General features: G+C 48.9%; 1 protein-coding gene across 2 annotated transcripts in view; it reads right to left on the bottom strand.

Moving 5' to 3' along the window:
- The window catches only part of USP37 (ubiquitin specific peptidase 37), a 391,659-nt gene that overhangs the window by 45,351 nt on the left and 322,356 nt on the right, over window positions 1–23,952 (bottom strand). For both annotated transcript variants that reach the window (XM_086954456.1, XM_086954457.1), the window contains exons 21-22: window positions 20,357–20,472; window positions 8,700–8,769 (exon numbers count right to left, since the gene is read on the bottom strand). In XM_086954456.1, the coding sequence (XP_086810582.1) occupies window positions 8,700–8,769; window positions 20,357–20,472 (186 nt within the window). The remainder of the gene's footprint in view (window positions 1–8,699; window positions 8,770–20,356; window positions 20,473–23,952) is intronic.

Below are 23,952 nucleotides of genomic sequence, written 5' to 3'. Positions count from 1 at the left end.
CGACCGCTCAGCCGGAGTAGCTGGATTAGGGAAAAAAGATGGCAGGAAAATGGACTGATTGATATGGAAATCAGACACCACCTTAGGGAGAAAAGAAGGATGCACCCTCAAGACTATTCTGTTATGGTGGAAAACAGTGTAAGGCTTATTGGTACACAGCGCTTGGATCTCGCTTACTCTGCACGCTGATGTAATGGCTACCAGAAAAGCTGCCTTTCAAGACAAATGCTGCAAGGAAGCTCTGGATTGGCTCAAAAGGAGGGCCCACCAACTTTGATAAAACCAGGTTCAACTCCCACGGAGGAGAAGGGTTTCGAACAGGGGGATACCCTTTCTTCAACCCCTGTAAGAAGTCCTTGACCACCTGCATCTGTAAAAAAGAGGGCTGACTAGGCAACTTCCTGAACGCCGTAATGGCAGATAAATGCACTCTGATAGAAGCATACTTTAGACCAGATCTTGGCAAGTACAGAAGGTAAGGGAGAATGGCATCCTCCTGCCCCTTCGAATGATCAAAGTGATGTTCTCTACACCACAGAAAAAAACTCTTCCACTTAAACGCGTAAGACATTCTTGTGGAGGGTCTTTTCGCTTCTTTCAAAATATGCATGCAATCAGGAGGCAGTTTTAAATGTCTGTATTGCAGGACCTCAGGAGCCATGCTGTCAAGCACAGTGAGGGAAGGTTGGGATGAAGAATCCTCCCATCCATCTTGGTCAGCAGGTCCGGCCTGCAAGGTAGTCTCCTGATTAGAAGTACCGACAGATGAAGAAGGTCCGGGTACCACCACTGCCGTGGCCAGTCTGGAGCTATCAGAATCATGGTCATGCTGGATCGGAGTAGCTTGGACACCAACTTCGGGATCAGGGGCAGAGGAGGAAAGGCGTAGGCAAATGTCCCTGACCAGTCCATCAAAAGAGCATTCCCCTTGCACCTGGACTGTGGAATCTGGACGCAAAGGCGTGGCATTTCGTGCTTTCTTCGTCCGCGAATAAATCTATTTCCGGATGACCCCAACGATGAAAAAGATCTGCCACCACCTCGTCGTGCAGCACCCAGTCTGGCTGATCTTCGAAGTGCCTGCTGAGTGCGTCTGCCTTGATATTTAGCTCTCCTGGAAAATGCACCGCCACCACCGAGAGGTTCCGGGCGAGCAGCCAGTGCCAGATCGCTTGTGACTCCAGGGAGAGAGAACGCGACCGAGTTCCAACCTGCTTGTTCAGGTAGAACATGGTCGTCGTATTGTCAGTCTGGACCAGGACCGAATCGGACTCTATTGCCGGCAGGAAGGCCTTCAGAGCTAGATGGACTGCTCGAAGCTCCAGCATATTGATGTGGTAGGGCTGTTCTTTTGCTGACAACCGTCCTTGTATCTGAAACCCCATGTGTGCTCCCCCCCAGCCTTGCAGAGACGCGTCTGCCACCACCGATTGCACTGGTAGTGGCTGGTGAAAAGGGATTCCCACCATCAGGTTCCGCTGTTGAGTCCATCATGAGAGGGAGGATCTCGCCGCTTGGGGGGAGAGAGAGATCTGATCCTCCCAGCGACCTGTTGACTGATCTCACTGGTCCTCCAGGGTATGCGGCAAAGGACGCATCCTCAGCCTGGCGTTGGGAATGAGAAAGATGCAGGACGCCATGGATCCTAGTAGGGATGCCACCTGCCGGACTATTGGATTCTGCACCTGGAGCAAAAGTCTGCACCTTGGTCTCATTGAAGACAGTCTCTCCTCCGAAGGATACGCTCTTCCCACGCTTGTGTCTAGAACGGAGCAGAGGTAGTGGATGGACTGGGTAGGTTGCTGCACTGACTTCTCCATGTTGACATGCAGCCCGAAGTCGTGCAGCTGTTTTAGACCGAACTGGAAGTCGTGTCTCACTTGCCGCGAGGATGGACCTTTCAGTAGCCGGTCGTCCAGGTATGGATAGATGAAGGCCTTTTCTGTGAAGAAAAGCTGCCACCACTGCCATGCATTTGGTGAAGACTCACGGAGCAGACTTCAGACCAAAGAGCAGGACCTTGTATTGATAATGTTTGTGTCCAACCACAAACTACAGGTACTTCTGATGACGTTTGGCAATGGAGATGTGGAAGTACGCATCTTGGAGGTCCACCGAACACATCCAATCCCCTACTTGCAGATGTGGACATATTTGGTGAAGGGCCAACATGCAAAACCTCTACTTCACTATGACCTTGTTCAGCAGACGAAGGTCCAGGATCGGTCGAAACTTGTCTTCCTGATCTCTTTTGGGGACAAGAAAGTATCTGGAGTAAACTCCTTTTCCTCTTTGAGAGGGCGGAACCTCCTCTATCACCTGCTTTTGGAGAAGAGCTCTCACCTCTTTTCGAAGCAACTTTAACTGATGAGGACGAGACTTTTTTGGTGGTATGTCATTTGGAAGCGTACGGAAACGTAGCGCATATCCATTGCGTAGTATATTCAGCACTCATCGATCTCCTGTGATGCTGGCCCACTCTGCTAGATGTTGAAAAGCACTTCCTCCCATTGGAGTGGGCCACAGTGGCGGAGGAAGCCAGTGTTCATGACTTTCCACCTCTCGCCGTGGTAGAGGACTGCTGTTGGTGACCACCTCTACCTCTGTTGGGCTTTCCTCCTCGAAACTGGGTTTTCCCCTGGTTCTTGCTCTGGGACCACTGAGGGGTTTGAACCCTCTGTTGAGGCCCCTTGCGCTGGTTGGATTTGTAGCGGCGCTTAAATTCCTTCTTCTCCAACCCAACCGCTTTGACAGTTTCCAACTCTGTTTTCATCCTAGTCATCTCTTCGTCAGCGTGCGTGCCGAAGAGAGAAGAGCCAGAGAACGGGAGGTTTAGGATTCTTTGCTGTGCACCTGGCTTCAGTCCAATTAATCACAACCAGGCCGATATCCTGGTGCATATCCCATGCGCGTAGGAGTGCGCGGATAGCACCACACCATCTGCCGCTGTGCTTATCATTTGGTTAGCCACCAAAGATCCCTCTGTAACTATTTCAGCGAAATCCTTTTGGTCTTCCTTTGGGAGCTTGGTTTTGAAACGCTCCAAACAGTCCCAGAGAGCTCTTACCTGCCAAGCAACGCAGCCGTGCTGGAGACTTTAAGGGATGCAGCAGCAGAAGTGCAGGCCCTGCGACCCCATGAGTCCTGGGACCTGCTCTCTTTATCTGGTGGAACAGAAGAAGTGGCCGAAACAGCATGCGTCTTCTTCGCCACGGCCACAAAGACTGAGTCTGCAGGAGGATCCGTCTTGACGAAGTCCGGATCGGAGGCAGCCGGCTTATATTTCTTGAAGAGGCGAGCCGGCACCGCTTTAATGATTGCTGGAGTTAAAAATGTGTCCATGACTGGGTCAAGGATCCCAGGAACCAATGGAAGCAAAGGTTGAGATGCGGTCTTCTAAAGGAAAGTCTCGAAAATCACTGTCGTCGTGACTTGCGGGACAGACATCTCAATATTGAGCTTCTGTGCACCTCTCTGCAGAAACTCATGGTAGGTGCTAATGTCATCTATGAGAGAGACCCTGGAAATCGGGCTGTCCGATAGTGTGGGGGGAGTAATCCCTCCTGGAGGACCGGGTAGGGGAAGTGGAGGAAGTAATGGTGTTCTACTTAGTCGGTGTGCACTACGCCTCCTTTCACATGTGTCTGTGCGTTCCTCACGTCTCGGAGAACGCGATCTGTAGTGCCTTTTCTCTGGAGACCTATCCTGCCTGTGTCTAGGAGAGCTCACTCTGTCCACCAGCCTCTGAAGAGGAGACCTATGCACAGAGCTGGCATACTCCTGCATTCGCTTTGATGCTCCAGTGTCCCGCCAGTGACTTAAGGGTAGCTGCCATCTTGGGGACAACTGAACTGCAGCAGGAGGTCTTGAAGGGGAGTTGCGGACGTGTGTAGCAGGTTCCGGAGTGGCTGATCTTGCAGAAGCCCTCCTGGAAGAATGAGAGGACGAATGGCGTGATGCTGACTCAGTCACCAGGACCACTGATCCATCCCCAGACCTCACAGAGGACTGTCTCTACGTCGAACGTGCTCTCGATGTCGAACCTGCATGCATTTCAGATGCTGATCTAGGCTCCTGCCGTCTGCTAGACGTCGAACGCCGTCTCAGCGGCGACTGGTGCAGATGATAAGCAAGGGAGTGCTGCCTCGACGTCGACCGGCGTTGAGAAGCCGACGGAGGATTGCTCTCTCTCAACGCAGAGTGTCCTCTAGACAACGGCGGAGCTGTATCCACTCTCGACGTCTAAGGTCTGCGAGGCGGCGGAGGTATTTTTTTCGCCCTCGATGCCGAACGCCGTCGAGGCGACGACGATCTCATCCTCGACACCGATCGTCGCAGAGTTGACGGCAGAGGGGTCCTTGTTCTCAACGTCGATCGCTGATGGGACTGCGATGACAGTAGAGAGCATGCCCTCGACGCCGAACGCCTTGCCGACGCAGAGTCTTTGCACCTGGACGCCGATTGTCGCCGCTTTGAGGATGGTGGAGGGGTTTTGCTCCTCGACGCCGATCGTCGCCAGGTTGACAACGGCAGAGGGGTGACACTCCTCGACGCCGATCGTCGTCGAGATGACGACGGCGGAGGGTCCTTGCTCCTAGACGCCTATCGTCACCGGGTTGACGACAGCGGAGGGTCTCTGCCCCTAGATGTCGATCGCCGCCGGGTTGACGACGACGGAGTCTTGTCCCTCGACGCCGATCGTCGCAGAGTTCACGGCGGAGGGTCTTGAATCGACGAAGTCGACGACATACCTTTTCTCCGCGGCAAGCCCGCTGTCGAGGTCGTTTCTTCGATAAATGACCCACCTGAAGATCTTCTCTCAGCGCCGAGCCAGACACTGAAGCAGAAGGACGCGAGGACTTACTTTTAGAAGATGTTCTAGGCCTCTTGGAGCTCTTCCTTACTGGAGACCTTCCTCTAGAGGACTTATCTGCCAGGCCATAAATGGGAATTCTTTTCTTGTCCTTCAAAGTTCTTCTGGACAGGTTCTGGCAGTGAGGGCAGGTCTTCGGATCATGATCTTCAGGTAGACAAAGAATACAGACTCCATGAGAGTCTGTTTTGGCCTTTTTACCACAAGAAGGGCAAGCGTCAAAAAGAGAAGGCATTTTAAGATGATAAAAATGCCCAACCCGGTCTAAAAAAAAAGACAGCCTCTCACTTCTACAGATGAAAAACGTCGAAGTAAGGAATAAAAGTTGTCAAAAGTGAAAAGATTTTCTGAAGAAATCAGAAAAGAGTGGAGCTGTGTTGCCAGGATCCTTCCAGAAGGAGCTGGAAAGAACAACTTACCTAACTGTCACTCCTGAGGCATGATGGGAAGCTGGGGGTCATGAGTGCCTTAAAGGCATGGTGTCAGTTTATTGCTATACAGCTACAGGTTAGCTTTTCAGTCTTTTTAGACTGTGTATTTGCAATGCAGCCTCGGAGCTTTCTATGCTTTCAGTGTTTTATGAGAACTTCTACTGCTTTCTAAGCATTAAAACAGTTTCTAAACAAATTTTGCTGTTTATAATGCAGGTTATTCATGTACGGTGGGAATTCTTTACAGCATGATTCAGCTCTGGTGTTTATTAGGCTGCAATTGCATATATTTTTCCTTTGCAACGTTAGTCCATAAACAAGAACGCACCCGGACAACTCAGGATGCTGGTGCATAAGTGAATTTTATTAGCAGGAAACAACGCGATACGCCATGAGGCTTGCTCACGTTTAAAACGTCACTCAGTTACGTGCTTTTTTTTATACAGTGTATGAATCACCACAAGTGTCAAACACATCGGAAACATGGCGGCCATTTTGTAGCTGCAACTTAATACGTTATACATGTGCCAAAATGAGTTTGAACCAACCTTAGTTGCCCAACCCTTGGTATTTTCTCATATTTACATAAATGCACCAAGGTCATCAATTTAGGAAGCAAAATACATTCATCTCACTTAGTTCGATTTTTTCGATTATTTCAAACAGTGCCCTCATTTCATTGATACAATATTCAATAGTAAACTTTAAATCCAGATAAGTTCATTATATGATCCTTACATTTTCAATCATGGTTATTTCAATAAAGTTTTGTTTGAACTTGAAGGAGGAGTTTCAAGCTTCCTATATTTAACCAATTGAGCCCCAGTGGGCTTGCGTCCGTCCCGTGTTCAAATGCAATCATAATGGGTTCAAATAAAGTATGTTTTGAGACTAAACGATTTGGGACTAAACAAATCCCCCTCTCATATATCCATCCCCCCCTCTCATATATCCATCCCCCCCTCTCATATATCCATCCCCCCCTCTCATATATCCATCCCCCCCTCTCAATATCCATCCCCCTCTCTATATCCATCCCCCTCTCTATATCCATCCCCCTCTCTATATCCATCCCCCTCTCTATATCCATCCCCCTCTCTATATCCATCCCTCTCTCTATATCCATCCCTCTCTCTATATCCATCCCTCTCTCTATATCCATCCCTCTCTCTATATCCATCCCTCTCTCTATATCCATCCCTCTCTCTATATCCATCCCTCTCTCTATATCCATCCCTCTCTCTATATCCATCCCTCTCTCTATATCCATCCCTCTCTCTATATCCATCCCTCTCTCTATATCCATCCCTCTCTCTATATCCATCTCTCTCTCTATATCCATCTCTCTCTCTATATCCATCTCGCTCTCTATATCCATCTCTCTCTCTATATCCATCTCTCTCTCTATATCCATCTCTCTCTCTATATTCATCTCTCTCTATATCCATCTCTCTCTCTATATCCATCTCTCTCTCTATATCCATCTCTCTCTCTATATCCATCTCTCTCTCTATATCCATCTCTCTCTCTATATCCATCTCTCTCTCTATATCCATCTCTCTCTCTATCCATATATCTATCTCTGACCAAGTTCATCTGGGATCAGAAATGGGGTTGTTGCGGTCATGAGTCTAGGTGTTGAGGAAGGTCGCAATGGCACAAATACATCACCAGATTCATTGGGGGTTATAGTCATCGGGGCCAGCGCCACTGGCGCAGAAACAGATTTAGCCCTCTTAAATGGGGCGGGGATTGCTAGGTCGACCGGACAGGCAGGGAAGCGCAAAGCTGACCCAGGCGGAGGTTCAGTGGAGCAAGGTCTAGAATGCCAAGACTCATCCATTGCATCAGCCAACTGACAGGGCGAGGTTGAACCATGCTTTGACTTATGTTTATGCTTCTTAACAGATCTACTCGACACCTGGACTTTCCTCTCAACAGGGACTGTGCAAGAGACCCTCCAAGGAGAGCAATGTGGTGCAGAGCGCCAGGTGGCAAGCCACTTTAGAGAACACTCCCTCAAAGCTTTCGGAGCCATGGCCTCGCAGCTGGAGCATGTCTTCAAGTCGTGGTCATACTCCAGGCACCAGAGGCAAACCAGGACTGGGTCAGTCACAGACATGGCACGTTGACCAGAGCTGCGTGGTTTTAAACCATAAGTCTTATTAGACATGGTGGAAAAAAGCCTTCACACCAAAAAGGAGTTGACAAAACGTTGAAAAAAGCCTGTAAAAAAGTAAAAGTGGGTAGCTCCCTACCCGGATCAGCACTGGCTTGCTTGGAAAGTAAAGAACGGACGTCAGCGAGCAGAGGTGGTGCCTATAAAGGCGACAGACATCACTATGGTGCAGATGTCACGCGGAAAAGAGCGATTATCACCGGCACGCAGGGGTATTACTCGAAGAAAAAATCTTCTGGATCCAGTCTGCAGCCTGGGAAGTTCAGAGGTAAGGAATCTGCAGCTAGAGGTCTCAATGAGATTAGTGTGTTTAAGCTATTAACTGGTCTGAAAGAAACCTCACACACTAAACTGAATTTTGATTCAGCAGATAAGTGTCTATCTTTGCTGAATCCAAATTCTGGGAGAGTGAATATTTCAAAACCTTGATGCTCGACCGTTATTTTTCTTTGCCTAATGGGTTTTGAAAACCAAAGTTAAACATTTGAGGCTTCATCCACCAGTAAACAAGCAATGCAACCCTCCTGCTAACTGGATATTTTGCGGTATCAGTTAACAGGTGGAATCCATGTTCACAGTTTAAAAACAAAATCCTGATTAAATTACTTATTCTGTATAGTTGCCATCTAAGCTACTCCCATCTTCAAGTTATACTCTGTATGCCAGCTCATACACATTTATCTGTTTCGGTCACCTATGTGGAGAAACATTTTCAGCAAGATAAAACACAGATGCAGCATTATTCAGTTTCTCATCTTACCACAATTATGCCTGAATGTCCTGGAAATTCATAAAAGTGACTATTATTTTTAGTCCAACAGCAACCTTTAATGGTGAGACACTCACATCTTCCCCTCTACTAAACAGTTCCCACTACAAGGACGAGAGTACAAATGTTATAGGAACAGCTGCAAAAGCAGCAGACCAGGCAACGGTTATTTCACTTTCAGACTAGTCTGCCTAGCTTCTAAGCTTGTAAAGTGTTAAGGCATCTACTCCAAGACTTTCCTCTTAATATTGCATACATTTCACTGGGGCTGTGAAATGAAGTAATGGAGTTACTCTAGTATTTGTTTATTTTATGACAAAATAAGTGCTATACATCAGTGCTGTAAGACGGAAATATGTGAACACTTCATGTGACTTTAGTACCAGAATGCAGTGGGCAGATGGGTCAAATACCAATACTATTGGCTACTTAAACTGGGCATCTTACCAGAAGATGAGCTGTTTCCGATGTGGCTCACAACACTGATAAGCCGATAGGAATGGGGCAGTGCTCCATTCTGCAAGAAAGAAACAGCTTGTTTTCCATGCTAAATAGAACTTAATGCAATAATAACAGATGTTTAAAGAAGTAAATCTATACAATTTCTTTAGAATGATACCTCAAATAAAAAAGTCAGCACAAAGTTGTTAAAAAACGGGTAACTTGGGATTCCACTAAGACTGAAAAAGGGAAAGTTACTTAATTGTAGCATTACTCTATAAAGGGAATGTTCTCAAATTCATAAATATTATAATGCCACGGCATGTGAGTGAGAACCCAGGATACATATGAAATAAACATTGCAAAGAAAACCACTAAGTCACTTTAGGGCTCCTTCCTGCAGGCATGATTTGAGTTGGCTATTTAAGAGCCTACGTATGCTACTCGTTAGACCTGATTCACCCTGGGGCAGATTGTTGCAAGAAATGGTGAGAGTGGATGGGGGAAAAGGATGAATTTATGTATAAATTTGGATCTCCAGGATTTTTCAAGAGGGTGCGATTAAAGATATTAAAAACAGCCCTAGAGACCTGGTACAGGGTAAGGATAAGTAGTAGGATTGGGTATTACTCGGAATCCTCTCCAATCTGGGATTCGCCCGGTACTCCGGACTGTCTGAAAGAGCCCTGGCAATGCCCATCAGAAAAGCTGGAATTTTGAAATGGAAAGATTTAATGGATGAGAAAGGGATACACCCATGGGAGTATTTGAAGGTGAAGGTAGGGAATCATCTTTCAAGGTTTAAGTACCTTCAATTGGTGTCTTGGCACATAGCGGAACGGGGAGAGATGCGGAGCAACGAGGTAGTAGAAAGACTCAGTCAATCATCCATACCTATTGTAAAGGAAATTCGGTATGGTACCAACAGCTTTTAAAGGGTGAAGATATGGAGACACCACCGGCTGAGGAGGTATGGAACAATTCTCCACTGGCAACACAGGCAGAGGGCATGTTTGAAACATCTTTGAAGATCTTATATAAATATGTTAAGCCTGCCTGCCTGAAAAAGAACCACTTCTTTGTAACTAATAGGCTCTACTATACCCCCTATAAAATAGGGAAATGTGCCCCTGTCCCTCCACCACAATGTCCAGAGGTGCCATGAAGTGATGGCGGATGACATTCATATGTTTGTAGATTGTAAAGAGCTGGAGAAATATTGGAAAGAGATAGGTCAGGTATTGTCAGGTCTTTTCAGCACTGTGATTAATGTGAACTCCTCCTTGATCATATTTCGGGATGATTGATCATATTTGGGGATGATGGGGCGTTCTATCAGACAGTTACTTTGAAAGATAGAGGGCTCCTTCTCTACTTGATCCTACTAGCAAGGAGGGAAATTTGTATGAGCCCCCCCCCTCCCCTGAGTAGCGAGGACTGGCTAAATGCATCATTCAATATGGCCCGGTTGGAATATGAAAGGGCAGAGGAGAAGCCGTCTAACATCTGGCACCCTCTAATAAGGTGGGGAAGGAACTTAAGGTGGGGAAGGAACTTAAGGTGGGGAAGGAACTTAAGAATGATCCGGACACTCCAATGATTACACCATGTCCCCGGTACTAAAGGGGAGGAGGTCTGGCGACCCAAGTTAAAGTGTGGTCAGCCTGGTGGCCCATAGAGAGATAGTAAGGCTGTAAATGTTCCACAAAGACTTGACACGGTGAGAGGAGTAAAAAAAAAAAAATAAATAAATAAAAAACGAACAAGGTTCAAGTCCCACTGAGGCATCACGAAAGGAACAGGAGAAAACATGAGTGATGCCCTTCAAAAACCTATTTACAACTGGGGACTTCAACAAAGAGGGCTGATCAGGGAGCCTTAAGAAGGCGGAAATGGCAGAGAGGTAGCCCTTGATAGTGCCCAGAGCAGAGCCCTGCTGGGCAAGAGAGAAGAAAGAGGAGAACCTCTGAAAGAGGGGCAGAAAGGGGATCCACAGCCTTTGCTTTGCACCATGCCACAAATTTGTTCAACCTGGAGGACCGTCCCCTGCTGCTGCGACAGAAGGTCCTCCTGAAGAGGCAGACGAATCGGGGGGGGGGATCAACAGACGTGCTCAGTAGCTCGGGATACCAGTATCTTCGTGCCCAGTCCGGAGCCACAAGGATAACTTGGGCCCGGTCGAGTCTGATCTTCAGCACTCTGGGCAGAAGTGGTATAGGCGGAAAGGCGTACAACAGACCGCAGCTCCACTCGTGACGAAAAGAGTCTCCGAGCGAGTGCTGCCTTGGAAATTCCAACGCGCAGAACTGACGACATTGCACGTTCTCTTCTGTGGCGAATAGATCTAACCAAGGCTCTCCCCACTGCTGAAAGAGGCCTTGCGCCACGTCCGAGTTCAGACGCCATTCGTGATCCATCATGCACAGACGGCGGAGTTAGTCCGCCCTGGCATTCAGGGCACCTGCTAGGTGTTGAACCACCAGGGTCACTCCCTGATGTCCCAGCCACTGCCACGGGCGCAGAGCCTCCTGGCATGTTGGAGTACCACATGGCGGTGGTGTTGTCCGTGAACTCCTGCACTACACCCCCCCGGACAGAGGGGAGGAATGCCTTCAGTGAAAGCCGGATCGCCCGCAGCTCCAGAAGGTTGATGTGGAGCCGGGACTCCACCGGAGACCAGAGGTCTCTGATCTCCGCCTCTCCCATGTGGCCCCCCAGCCCTGGAGGGACACGTCAGTCACAACTACGTGCTCCGGTTGGGGTAAGGAGAGGATCTGCCGCTGACCCAATCGCGGTCCTTGAGCCACCACTGCAACTGTCTTGCAGTGCCCTCCGAGATCAAGACATGGTCGTACAAGTTGCCCTGATGCTGGGCCCACTGAAACTTCAGGTCCCACTGAAGAGCCCGCATCCGCCACCTGGCTTGATGCACCAGAAGGATGCAGGAGGCCATCAGCCCCAGGAGCCACAGCGTCAACCTGACCGAGACTCGGAATAACGGCTGAAAGATCGGAATCAGAGCCTGAATATCCCGAACCCACTGTTCAGGAGGATAAACCCGAAACTGCGCTGAGCCTAGAACTGCTCAGATGAAGAGGAATTTCTGAGAGGGACACAAGTGTGACTTCGGCACATTGATGGAGAACACCAGCAGGTGCAGGTGGTTGGCCGTAGTCTGGAGGTGGCTGACGACTGTCTGGGGCGAGCCCGCCTTTAACAACCAGTCGTCTAGGTAAGGGGAAGACTGAAACCACTAACCTGCGCAGATGAACTGCGACCACCGCCATCACTTTCGTGATCACCCGTGGGGCGCTGGTAAGGCCGAAGGGGAGCACGGTAAACATGCTCGTGGCCTACCGTGAACCGCAGGTAACGCCGGTGGGCCGGCAGGACGGGGATGTGAAAATGAGCGTCCTGCAAGTCCAACGCTACCATCAAGTCTACCTCGTCCAGGCAGCTAAGACCTGAGCCAAAGTCAGCATCTTGAGCTTCTCCTTCCGAAGGAAGCCGTTGACGTTCCGCAGGTCCAAGATAGGGCGCAGGCCCCCTTTGCCCTTCTTGGGAACCAGAAAGTAGTGGGAGTAACAACCACACCCTACTTTTGGCCCAGGAACGCGCTTGATGGCCCCCTTGGCCAAGAGCGCCATAACTTCCTCCCGCAGAAGATTCAAGTGATCCCCAGACACACGGTGGTACTGCAGTGGCATGGCTGGAGGGGTCGCCTCGAAGGGGGGGGGGGGGGGGGAGTAGCCCCTTCAGACGATTTGCAGCACCCACCTGTCAGATGTGACAGTGCGCCAGTGGAGGAGGTGATGGCGAACCTTGCCCCCCACTGGCGTCACATGGGCCGAAAAGCACGGACTAGGAGGGTTTTGAGGCGAATGCTGCCGGGGTAGGTGTGGACTGACCTCGCCTTTGTCCCCGACTGCCGCCACAGCAGTTACCACATCCACCACCGCGCTGGATGTTATTCTGCGGGCCGTGGCTGGCAGGACATGTGGGGCACCCCTTCCTTGGCCACGAAAGGAGCGAAAGGCAACAGACTGCTGGCGCGGGGCCGAGAGGCCCAAGGACATGGCCGTAGACTGGGAGTCCTTAAAGCGCTCAAGCGCACTGTCTGCCTTGTCGCCAAAGAGGCGACGGCCATCAAACGGCATGTCCATAAGGGTGTTTTGGACATCAGTCGAAAAGTTGGCGGACCCCAGCCAGGCGTGGCGACGAATCGCCACCGTCGTAGCCATCGCTATGCCCAGCGAGTGCGTGGTGTCCAGCCCACACCGGATGGAATACCGTGCCGCATCTCGACCCTCCACAAGGGCTTGGGTGAGTTTAGTCCAGAACCCCTCCGGACATTGTGGCAGCACGTCCGCGACCATGTCCCACAGAGAGGTTGTAACGGCCCAAGAGGCACGCAGTGTTAACTGACCGCAGCCCCAAACTAATTGAGGAGAACATCTTTTTACCATACTGTTCGTACCTCTTGGATTCCCGATCGGGGGAGCCGTCGGGAATGCAGTCTGGGAGTTAGAGGCCTGGATGACCAGGCTCTCAGGGTGGGGTGGGTGGACAGGAAGCAAGGGTCGCCCGGAGCCGGGCGGTGGCACCTGGACACGTTCCCATCTACAGGCAAACCTGTAGCAGGCTTGGACCAAGTGCCCAGAAGAACGTCTGACAAGGCCTCATTAAACGGCAGCAGAGGCTCAGCTGAGCTTGCCTGCGGTTTAAGGACCTCAGTGAGGAGGTTAGTCCTCACGGCCGTGACAGGGAGCACTAGGCCCAAGGCCTTGGCAGCCCACGTCAGCACCACACTATAGGCAGCCCCCACCTCTGTAGCCACGGTACGAGGGGAGACAAAACCAGTGTCTGGGGAGGTGTCCAGACCACTGGCCTCCCCTAGCTCACCTGCCCAGTCCTGAGAAGACTGGCACTCACGTGCCAGAGGGTCCTCGGACCCATCCCAATCCTCCTCGCCACCCATCTCCTGATATCCAGGGTCAAAGGATGGGGCCGGGTCGTAGAAGTAAAATTCTCCTAGCGGCGTCGAATATGGCGCCTAGTGGCGCCGCTCCGATCCGAATCGAGGGTAGGCCCGGGGTCGACGTCGTCCGGGGACGGCGCCTGAGGCGACACCCTGGGGGCCGGCGTCGCGAGGTCATGAGGTCGACCAGCAACGACCCGGATCCGGAACCGGATCCAACAGGACCCTGCGGCGTAGGGACCGAAGTCCCCGAGGGCGCCGGGGCCGAAGCACCCAGCCCGCGTGGGGACCCAGTCGGGGCTGCTTGGCCCGAAGGCGCCGTGGAAGACCAGACGGAGGAGTGAGCGACCTCATGGCCATGAGGAAGGCCTAGATCTCCTCCGGCGTCGTGTTCTGCCCAGGGACCGGCAGATATGGAGCAGGCCGCGACGCCTGCGCTCCGGCGGAGCGGTGTCGCCGGAACCCCTGGCCGCGTCGTGCGAGCGTCGGGGGGAGTCAGAAGAACTATGTCGCCTCTGACTTCTTGTGCCTCTTACCGGAGGACTTCGAGCCCGAAGACTGATGACGACTCCCTGAACTGTGGTGACTCCGGCCCCGTGACCGGTCCCTCGACCTCCTTCCGGACTGGGACCTAGAGCGGCACGGGGCTGACTGTCGGAGCTCGAGTCGCTTGCGGGACCACTCCAGTCTAGCTTTGGACGTCAAGGCCCGGCAGTCGGAGCAGGACTTGTCGTCGTGTTAAGGGCCCAGACAGTGAAGGCACCGGCGATGGGGGGGGGGGGGTCGGTAACTGACATCAGTCGGCTACAATAGAAGCAGGGTTTGAACCCGGGCATCCCTACCGGCACCGTCGATAGACTCCGAAAGATGATCAAAAGGATTGAAAAAGTTAGTCAAAAATTGACTATGGGTACTACTTTTTCAGCGCTTGCTGGTGCGGAATAAAGGAGAAGACTTCAGCGCTCGAGGACAGCATCTAAGTACTCCGGCGACGTCATCCCGGCGCCAATGACGCAGACGACGGACGGGGAGCCGCAGACGCGCAGGGGTACTGCTACGCAAATGTTTCCGGATCCAGTCTGACACCTGGGGATATTCTAAGTTAAGGATTCGAATACTAACCGGTTTTTTTCAGATAAGCCGGGTGCACCATACCCATGTGAGGGCATAGCTGCAAGTGCAATATGCCCCAAAAGTGTCTGTGCCATTCACAGAAATTGTTAGTGCAGAAAAGCCATTTTGAATGCATGGGCTGGGAGTTGGTCAACACGAACTCCACAGTTACATGATGCCTTTACTGAAGTCTGGGAAGTTTGGTATGTTATTGCAATTTATATAGCGCACTTATACCTGTGGCTATCAAACGTGTCAGCACATTAAACCCACACTGATGCCAGTGTGGAATTTAATGAATAATGCACTTGGGGCATCTGAGATGACCCCTGAAAAACGACGAATCCTGGTGTGGTTCCCGACTGGCTCCTCGCCATCTGCCACCACCAGACACGTTTCTATAACCCCTGGGTAGAGAGCCTATGGTCTGAGTCTGGAAACGAAGTACATCCTGGGCAGAGTTGTCATGCCTCCTCCCCCAGGATGGGCAGGGTCTTTGAGGAGAGCTTCAAAGGCCTGCTGCTTTGGTTAGCTGGCCCCAGCCTTTTACTGCCATCAGCAACTGGTGCCCACCAGTTGCAACCCCCCAGTTTGGGTGCAAGAAATGGCGGGAAAACCTAGGGAGGTGTGCCCAACTTTACCAACCACACCCCTTATGTGGGGGAGGCGAAGTGAAGGCCATCTCAGTCCCCACCTATGCACCCTCTCACTCGAGGGTGGCATACCAGGGTGTAAACACTCCTGGGAAGGAACCCATTTGGTCCCACACTGCACACCCCTGTAACGCCCCTAAATCTAGTTTTAGGGCACCCCTGAACCTTGCCTCTTCAGATTCAATCGACAAGAAGAACTGAAGAGCCGTGCTGCAGAAGAGGAGGCGATGACAACTGCGTTGGCCCTACCGGCCTGTCTCCTGCAAGCTAAAACCGGCGTGTCCTGCAGCCAGCAACCACCAAAAACCAATGGAAACTGTCCTGCCTTCCTAAAGAACTCTGATCTCCCATTAACACCAGATTTGTCAAACACCAACTGGAGCAAGGACTTCAGATCTAGCCGGATCTGCGTGTCATCACTCTGCAACAGACGCCCACGGCTAGAGTTTGAGTGGCCAAACACCCAAGCAAAGTCCCCTGGCGATCCTGACCTGTGTTCCAGCATTGCATAACTTTCACCGACCTTCGCCTTGACACCTGCAGCCTCATTCTGAAGGGTCCCCTGCAATCGGAACTGGTGAGAAGAACCAGACACGAAAGGATTCCCAGCACCCACAGCTCAGAGTCCTAAGGGGTCAGACCGATGGTGTCCTGGTGTCCAGCAACTCTGTATACTCCTGTCGTCGGTTCCCTTTATCCAGTCTTCTGGCTCCAGTCTGCAGTCTTTCCATGCCCGACATCTTTCATAGAGGAGCATTGGGCTCCCGACACATCCGGAGCACCCTGCACCCACCCGTCCCTGTGCCCCTGATGGGGTGGACTTGGTTCCAACCTGGGATCCCCTTTGCCCTCACCCTAACTCTAGGAGCTTGGCTCCCAAGACTGAGTGGCCTGCCTGTGAGAAGTCTCCCAACCATGTTGTCCCCGGCCCCATTGGCACCCTCTTCCCCTCCAACCCCATAGCTACCCAGGGTACCACTTACTGGGACTTACAGGGACAGAGGTACTAATTGTGGATACGCTTTTAGGGGAAAAAGCACTGGCACAGGAGACCCGTTAGGCAGGGGCCCTGTACACTACAATCAAAATCACATCACTACCAGGCACAAAAGTGGGGGCTAACCATGTCCAAAGAGGCACTTTCTCACACATGCTCTAGTAGTAGGCCTACGAGCTTCTTGGAGAATGGTCATACATTCAGGTGGGAGATGGAGTAATCAAATTATGTAAACTCAGGAGCCAAATTACTAGGTTGAGTTCCCTGGGATTTGGTTGCCTGTTTTTCCATGGTTCTGAGTGGGGTGGTTAAGGGTGAAGGGAAGCTTCTCATGTGGAACTACGGAGTAAAAGAAATGTTGTGAACCAGGGCTGTTGGGCCCATGTGTAGGAACAAAATGGTTACTTACCAGTAGGAGTAGTTTTGCAGCTTGAAGAGTTTTCTGGATTCACATGCTGTGCATTATTCCGCCATCTAGTGGTTGTGTCCAGGTAGTCTTTTTTTTTGCTGCTTTGTGAGTCACCCATCATTGGTACTAGGTCCATCCCTTGAATGGCATCAAACATAGCCCCTGAAGTTTCTGTCCGTGGTAGCCATCTTCAGATTCTTTTTCCCCTATTTTCCTGCAGGGAATGTCTTAAATTCTGTTGTCTTTACATGTTAGTTCTTTGGTTTCAGTGATATCCTGTCCCGCCTGCTAGTATTCATCCTTATAGGGGAGGTGGGAAAGTCACATCTGAATCCAGAAATGCTTTAAGCGGCAAAGCTACTCCTACTGGTAAGTAACCATTTCGTTATGCAGCGGAAATCCTTTTCTCTTTTCTGTCTGGTATGCCCGTGCAACCTTGGAGTTTAATCTTGCTCCTAAGATTTTTTTCTTGTTCTGGTGTTGTAGGATTTTTTGTGTGGTTTATTGAAAAACCCAACTTCAGTCATGTGTTGATTACTTGATGGACATGAGCCTAACAGGTTTGCTTTGAATTTGCCTTTATTAGCCAGTCGTCTATGTAGGGGTAGACGTGGATTCCTCTACCTTAGGGATGCTGCAACTGCTGCTAGGCATTTTGTGACGACTCTTGGTGCTGCTTTTATCCCGAAAGGGAGGAGTTTGAATTGATAGGGAGTGTTTTTGTGGAAGAATGTAGTGTCGGCAGCTTGAAATACTGCATGCAAATGAACTTTTTTATGAATTGGAGGTCTAAGATTGGTCTTAGTGTGAGATCTTGCTTCGGGTTCTCTTTGTCCCTTTTCTATTGCAGGAGTTCTTTATTTCTCAACTGTAAGAGTTCTGATTTTAGGAACTTTATCTTTTTTGGTGGGTTTGCTGGGGGTTTGTTAGTTCTATACAGTATCCGTAGGGTACCAAATTTAAAATCATCTGTTGTACACACTCCAGCAGCAAATTATGTCAGACTCAAAGACTGAACTCAGACCAATTTGTTTGTATCAAAAATAGTACTTTGGTATTTTATTTCTAGAACCAAGCCAAAATAAATGCATTGCAAAATCGTATGCAATGTTTTACAATTGAACGCAGATTCAAATGCAGTTGATGGAATTACAGGTAAATCAATGTTTCTAAATTACTTTTCAGATTACGATGTGCGTTACTTTTTAAGAGTACTTTTGCTAATCAGTGTGATATTCCTAGATATCACACCAAGACATTTCCTATACAAACGGTTAGTATTTCACTTTTGGTACATTTGCAGTTTTCCAAGTTTTCATATAACACAACGCAACACTTGGAACAATTTAAGGAAAAACAGTCAATGTATTCCTATGGAGAAAAATGAAGTTAATGGTTTGCAGGCAAGTACTGGTTTGTGAGAGTGGTAGTCTGGGGTTAAGTATGCATTCTTTTAACAGCCCCAAAGGCACTACGGCGGCCGGGTGCGGAGTGCTGAGGCCCAATGTTAATAAAATGGTGGGGTAGGGGCCTCCGGTTGGTGGCTGCCAACGAGCAAGCGGCAGGGTTGTGGTAACAACCGAAGTAAAGGGGCCAGTCGCCATGGGAGGTTACAGATGAAGAAACGCGGTACTAAGGAGGTACTAACAAGCTTATTAAGGAATCAGAAGCCAGCATTTACGAAGGACAAAGGCACAAGCCAATGAAAAACATGGGCTGAGAATGGGTGAGGCTTCCATTCCACACTCCACTACAACAATTCTTGCAGAGCAGCTCATGCACGCGGACTCAGGCTCGACCCAAAAACATGCTTTATTTGGTCTGAACAAAACAGTTATATGCTGAAAGGTTAAAAGACTTTCAAAGTGTGCATGATGCTACTCCTGATAGCAGGGAATTAATGATGCGAAGCTAGCCAAGCAGTAGTTGGCTGTTACTTTTTTTTATTGTATTTCTTGGTATATGAAAACATGCTTTGCACCCAGAATTGTACAGACACATTATTTTCTATTCATCCATAAAGTATCAAGGTATTATCTTTATAAAGAGAAAGATTGCACAGCACACCGTAGTGCAGCGGTCCAGCGGTCTTCAAACTTTTTATTGGCACCCTTCCACCGAAATGAAAAATCTGCCCCCCGCCCCCCTTCAGAATTTCACAATTACTCTATTAAATTGGTAATGTTTAAATAGGTCTAAACATATATAAACATTGAAGTTGTTAGTTTTAAAAATGCAATAAAATACATGATTGCCAAAGATAATATTCCGGTCAGGCAGGCCTTACTAATTGTGTGATTATTAGAAATGTAGTTGGGGGTTTTGAAGAATATTTGGTGTTCCTTCTCTTTTGACCCCTTAAACCAACCCGGGATATAAATGACAAAAAACGTTAGTGATGGCCCATTACAGATCGACTAACTGCTGCTCATTTTTTCAGCTTCAAACAAAGCACTGTTAACAGCATATAGCTTTTTTTGTCCAGAGCCAGGCGCGCAGCCCTGGGATATCTTGAGGCCCCCTTTAGGACGCTTACTTCCGCATTATCGGGAAGCCGGCGGACTGCCATTGAGCACACCGCCCGTTCTTCGCTCGGATTGCGAGTGAAGGAGCACTGACTCTACGTTGAAGAAACAATATCAAAACGCATACTTTCAAGCGGTCTGGCTTAAGTATACTGGCCCCTTCCAGCGGATTTCCAGTAGCTGGATAAGGAACTAATGGCCACAATGTTATACGTATCATAACAGGACATCGAGGCATCAGCCTCCACCCCACAATCTCTCCTAGTATCACAAGAGACTCGCGAGGACCGTTTGCAGAGAAAAAAAGCACATACAGGCAAAACATTGTTTATGTCCTGATGATGATCCCAGTTCACTAGGAGCCGGGGATCGAAACGTCGTCGACACTTTTCCAAATTCTGTAACTTTACCATCGTGTTGAAATTGTTACATGAATCTGTTGTCTGAACTTGCTATGCGAATATGCTATTGATGCAAGGGACAATTGGCTCCCATGTTCTTTTTGCCTGATATTCTTTACCCTCTTTTCCTTGCTTTCTTCCCTATTTTTCAATCCTTTTGGAATGTACTTTTGGATAGGTACAGGCGTGTACCCTATCAATGTTTGCATTAGACCTCTGTGATGGTCTTTTAAACTAGTTTATAGTTGAAATAAAATTTCAGGCCCGGCTGGGTACTGAAAACAAGAATCAATATAGTACTGATTGGAGTCTATATGTGCATCTGTCTTTGTGATAATTTAATCCTACGGACCACTGTTTTTTGTAATAAGTGATTGCCCAAGGTCCTTAGGTACTTATTTGGGTCCCCCTTGTTTGTGAAAATATACCCTTTAGGGGGTCGGCCCCCTAGTTTGAAGACACCTGTTGTAGTGAGCACAAGTCTACCATTGGTGGCTGTTAGTAAGTTGCAGAGTAAGAAAGTGTATAACAAAAGCACAGCCTGATCGTGTAGTTGTCTAAACTTGGGATCACTATTTTACCCGTACCTCTGCATTCTTTCTCAGCTCTTCCACTTCAGCCTCTGTGTACTCCATATCGAAAACGTCCTCATTTCCAGAGTCTTCATCTGAGCAAACACTGTCCAGGAAAGAGAAATTGAACTCTGCAGAGGACAAAATATCTGCATTAAGCACTATATGAGTCACAAGTTAGGAGTGGACTACCTAAAACTCAAATGTAATCAACCAAACTAAAAGGCTCAAGGGTTTATTCAGGATATGCAAAACTAACAAATCACCAATATCAACATGTATCTGCATGCATACTCGCTAATTTGCATTTCAGTGTCTTCTTCTGCCTCCACTCAGGATTTACAAGTAGATTTACAATCTCCTTGGTGCTTTCTAATCACTCGAATAGCTCAAAAAACGTTAAAAAGTGCTCTCATTCCTTTCTCATTAAGTACATTTGGTTTATGAAAAGCAAACTCTAATACATATACTCCAATCCAGTAATTAAAGGTTCAGGATTAATACTATACTACCTGCCACCCCAAACCTCACATTTCCGTGGGCATTCCCTACTTTGGTACACACATGTTTCTGCTTTTTGACACCAGTCCATGTGCAATTCCCAGTCAGTGATTCTATTGTGGGAGGGTGGGACCGCCAAAGGTGTGCTGCTACTACTGCGACCCTTTTATGAACACCAGAGGTGTGTTGGTGAAACCAAAGGAGGCAGAGAACTGAAACACTTCTCTCCCACCACAAACAGGTAGCACCTATAGTCCACCAGGACAGGTATATGGAAATAGGCGCCCTGCAAGTCTAGTACAACAATCCAGTCTCCAATACCTGGAACAAAATTTCAGCGTCTTGAATATCTACTTCTGGAGGAAGGCATTTAAAGGGTGCATGTCTGAAATAGGACAATGACTTCTGACACCAGAAAGCTGCGGGAATAACCACAACCTACTTATAACGCAGATACCCCCTTGATTGCCTCTTTGGCAAATAGATCTTGCACTTCCTGTCGTAAGACAGGTAAATGGTGCTCTATCAGTCACTCTAAGGGAGGTGGAAGGGTGCGGTGAAATGGTAATGTAGGGTAAGGTGTAACCTTTCTGGACTACCTGCAGAAAACCCCATGCCAACCAGGCAAGAATAGTCAGATCCCACCCACAACCTGGTTGCTGTGCTCCACTAAGGGCATACTAAAGTGGGTTGGTAGGTGGGCTGCTTGGGGTGGAAGGGTTGTTGGGGAAGTGGACAGATTAGTTTGCTTGCCCCAACTGTGGATGCAGTGGGTGCCTCATCCACAAAACCACTGTGCACCTTTTTGGGGCTGAATTGGTAGATGGTATGAACTACCTCTGCTGAGGCTGTGAAGAACAAGTTACTTGCCTTCAATAACTATAGATCTGTAAGAGACTTAGGTGATTTATAGAGCGTCAGACTGGATCTGAAAGATTTACAGTACCCCTGTGCGTCAGTGGGTGGAATCTGTTGACTCAGTGGCAGTCGTCTGGGTCATGTTCGCGGGAATTACGTTGCAGTGCCTATTTAGACGCAGCCCCTGCGAGCTGACTTCAGTTCTGACAACTTTCCACCCCAGAAGTGCAGAGCCATGCAAGACACTGACCACTGGTGCACTAAAACTAGGGCCCTGCAAGGGAGTTCCTGTCCATAGAAGTCAGTTTGCAGAGCAGGGAGGATGGGTGGGGCGGTAAGGAATCTATAACTAACCTAGGTCTCTTACAGATACATCCTTATCGTACGCAAGTAACTTTATTTGAAAGACAGTTGCTTACCTTAGAATATATACCCCAGCAATACCAACCCTGGAGGAGGGTCTGCGAACCAAGTAGGACAGCGCACGTTTGGGGTCCAGACGGTGGAGTCTCCTTCTCCTTGGAAGGGTGCGGAGGTGGAAAAAGGTGGGTATTGGTTTATCCAATGAGAAAAGGTGTAATCACTTTTGGAATGGTCTTGTCCTAAGCACAACTTTGTCCAGATTCACAGAGAAGAAAGGGGCTTAGAAGAAAGAGTTTGAAACTTACTCACCTTGCGAGCAAAGGTGATGGCAATAAGGAGAGATGTCTTCAGAGTGATGAGCCTAAGAGGACAGTTGTGAAGTGGCTAGAAGGGAGCGCACATAAGATAGGTTAGGACCAGGTTCAAGTCCCACTGGGGCATTACGTAAGGAGATGGAGGAAAGCGATGAGTAAAGCCTTCAAAGAACCTATTTACAATAGGGCCTTGAAGAAAGATGGCTGATCTGGTAGCCGAAGGTAAGCAGAGATGGCAGCAAGATAGCCTTTAAGAGTGCCCAGGGCAGAGCCCTGCTGGGCCAAAGAAAATATATACAAAAGAACCTCTAAAAGAGTAGGAGAAAGGGGATCCACAGCCTCTGCTGTGCACCATGCCACAAATGTATTCCATCGACAGGCGTACACTGTTTTAGTGGAGGGAGGCCTGGCTGCCAAGATGGCATTACAGACTTCGGGTGGAAGGTCAAAAGCGGTCAACTGTCGCTGCGCCAGGAGGTGGAGGGTGGACAGGTTCAGGTGAAGAACCAGTTATATTCCATATAGGTACCCTCGATTGGTGTAGGTAACAGTGCAACCTTTCATCTATATCCTTCCCTACCTTACATACATAATGGTTCTTCAGGACGGACCTTTTACCTGGATACGACACTGCATTCAGAACGCAGGTTTGTCCCTAGTTCGAATCACATTCATTATGCATGAGGTTTCTTAGAAGCACAGCAGGACTACCATCTCCTGTATAATATCTGTGTATAAAGTTCAGGCCCAACGTCATCCTTTAGGCAGACACAGTAACATAGCAAGGTAGGACCCCTGGGGAGACTTATGGGTATATATTCATCACGTCTTGCTTAGAAAGACAGGAGAAAGACAGGAGACCAAGACTTTCCGGTTGACACTGACCAGAAGCACTGAAGTTCCTACATCAGACACTCCAGCTTGCAGTGGTCCAACATCCCTCACTGAGTGTCCAACTCGAGACCAGGATGGGGTCCCATATTCTTATATTCTCAGGTAAAGGTGTAGACTAGTTCCTAGAGGGATTCTTGGCATAACATCTACACAGATGCTTCATGTTTAGGTACATCTAGTTAGGGAGGCATCGTAGGAGTACGCACTTTTTATCATATATATATGGCCCATCTATGGGCTGAAGTGGCGGATAATTTGATCCTGCAAATGTTTGCGATAGAACGCATATCAAGAAATACTTATGAATGTAATTTAATATATATTGAAATGTAATATATGTTGATTTATCCTGTTTCATGATTTCATGGTAAATGTAAACTAACCAAATGCATGTTCCAAGATGGCGATCATGGATTGACACGATGGTCCGTTAATGTCTATGACGAACAAACATAAAAAACGGCCGTTTCGGCACCGCCATGTTACCACCGACGAAGGCGAATGCCGAAACGCGTCTGGACACCGTGAGCTCTTGAAATAAAACCTTTGAGCTTGCCACCCTGAGTGCTTGTCTTCTTTGCGGGGAGTACCGCAGGAACCTCGTAGCGAGAATATTGCGGAGGGCACCATCCGCTGGGGAGCACCCACTCGAGTGTGCAAAGATTCGGTGCAACCTTGGAG

Source organism: Lissotriton vulgaris, chromosome 2_1 (genome assembly GCF_964263255.1).
Source record: "Lissotriton vulgaris chromosome 2_1, aLisVul1.2, whole genome shotgun sequence".
Lineage (NCBI taxonomy): Eukaryota > Metazoa > Chordata > Amphibia > Caudata > Salamandridae > Lissotriton > Lissotriton vulgaris.
This window is presented reverse-complemented; position numbering and strand designations above follow the sequence as displayed.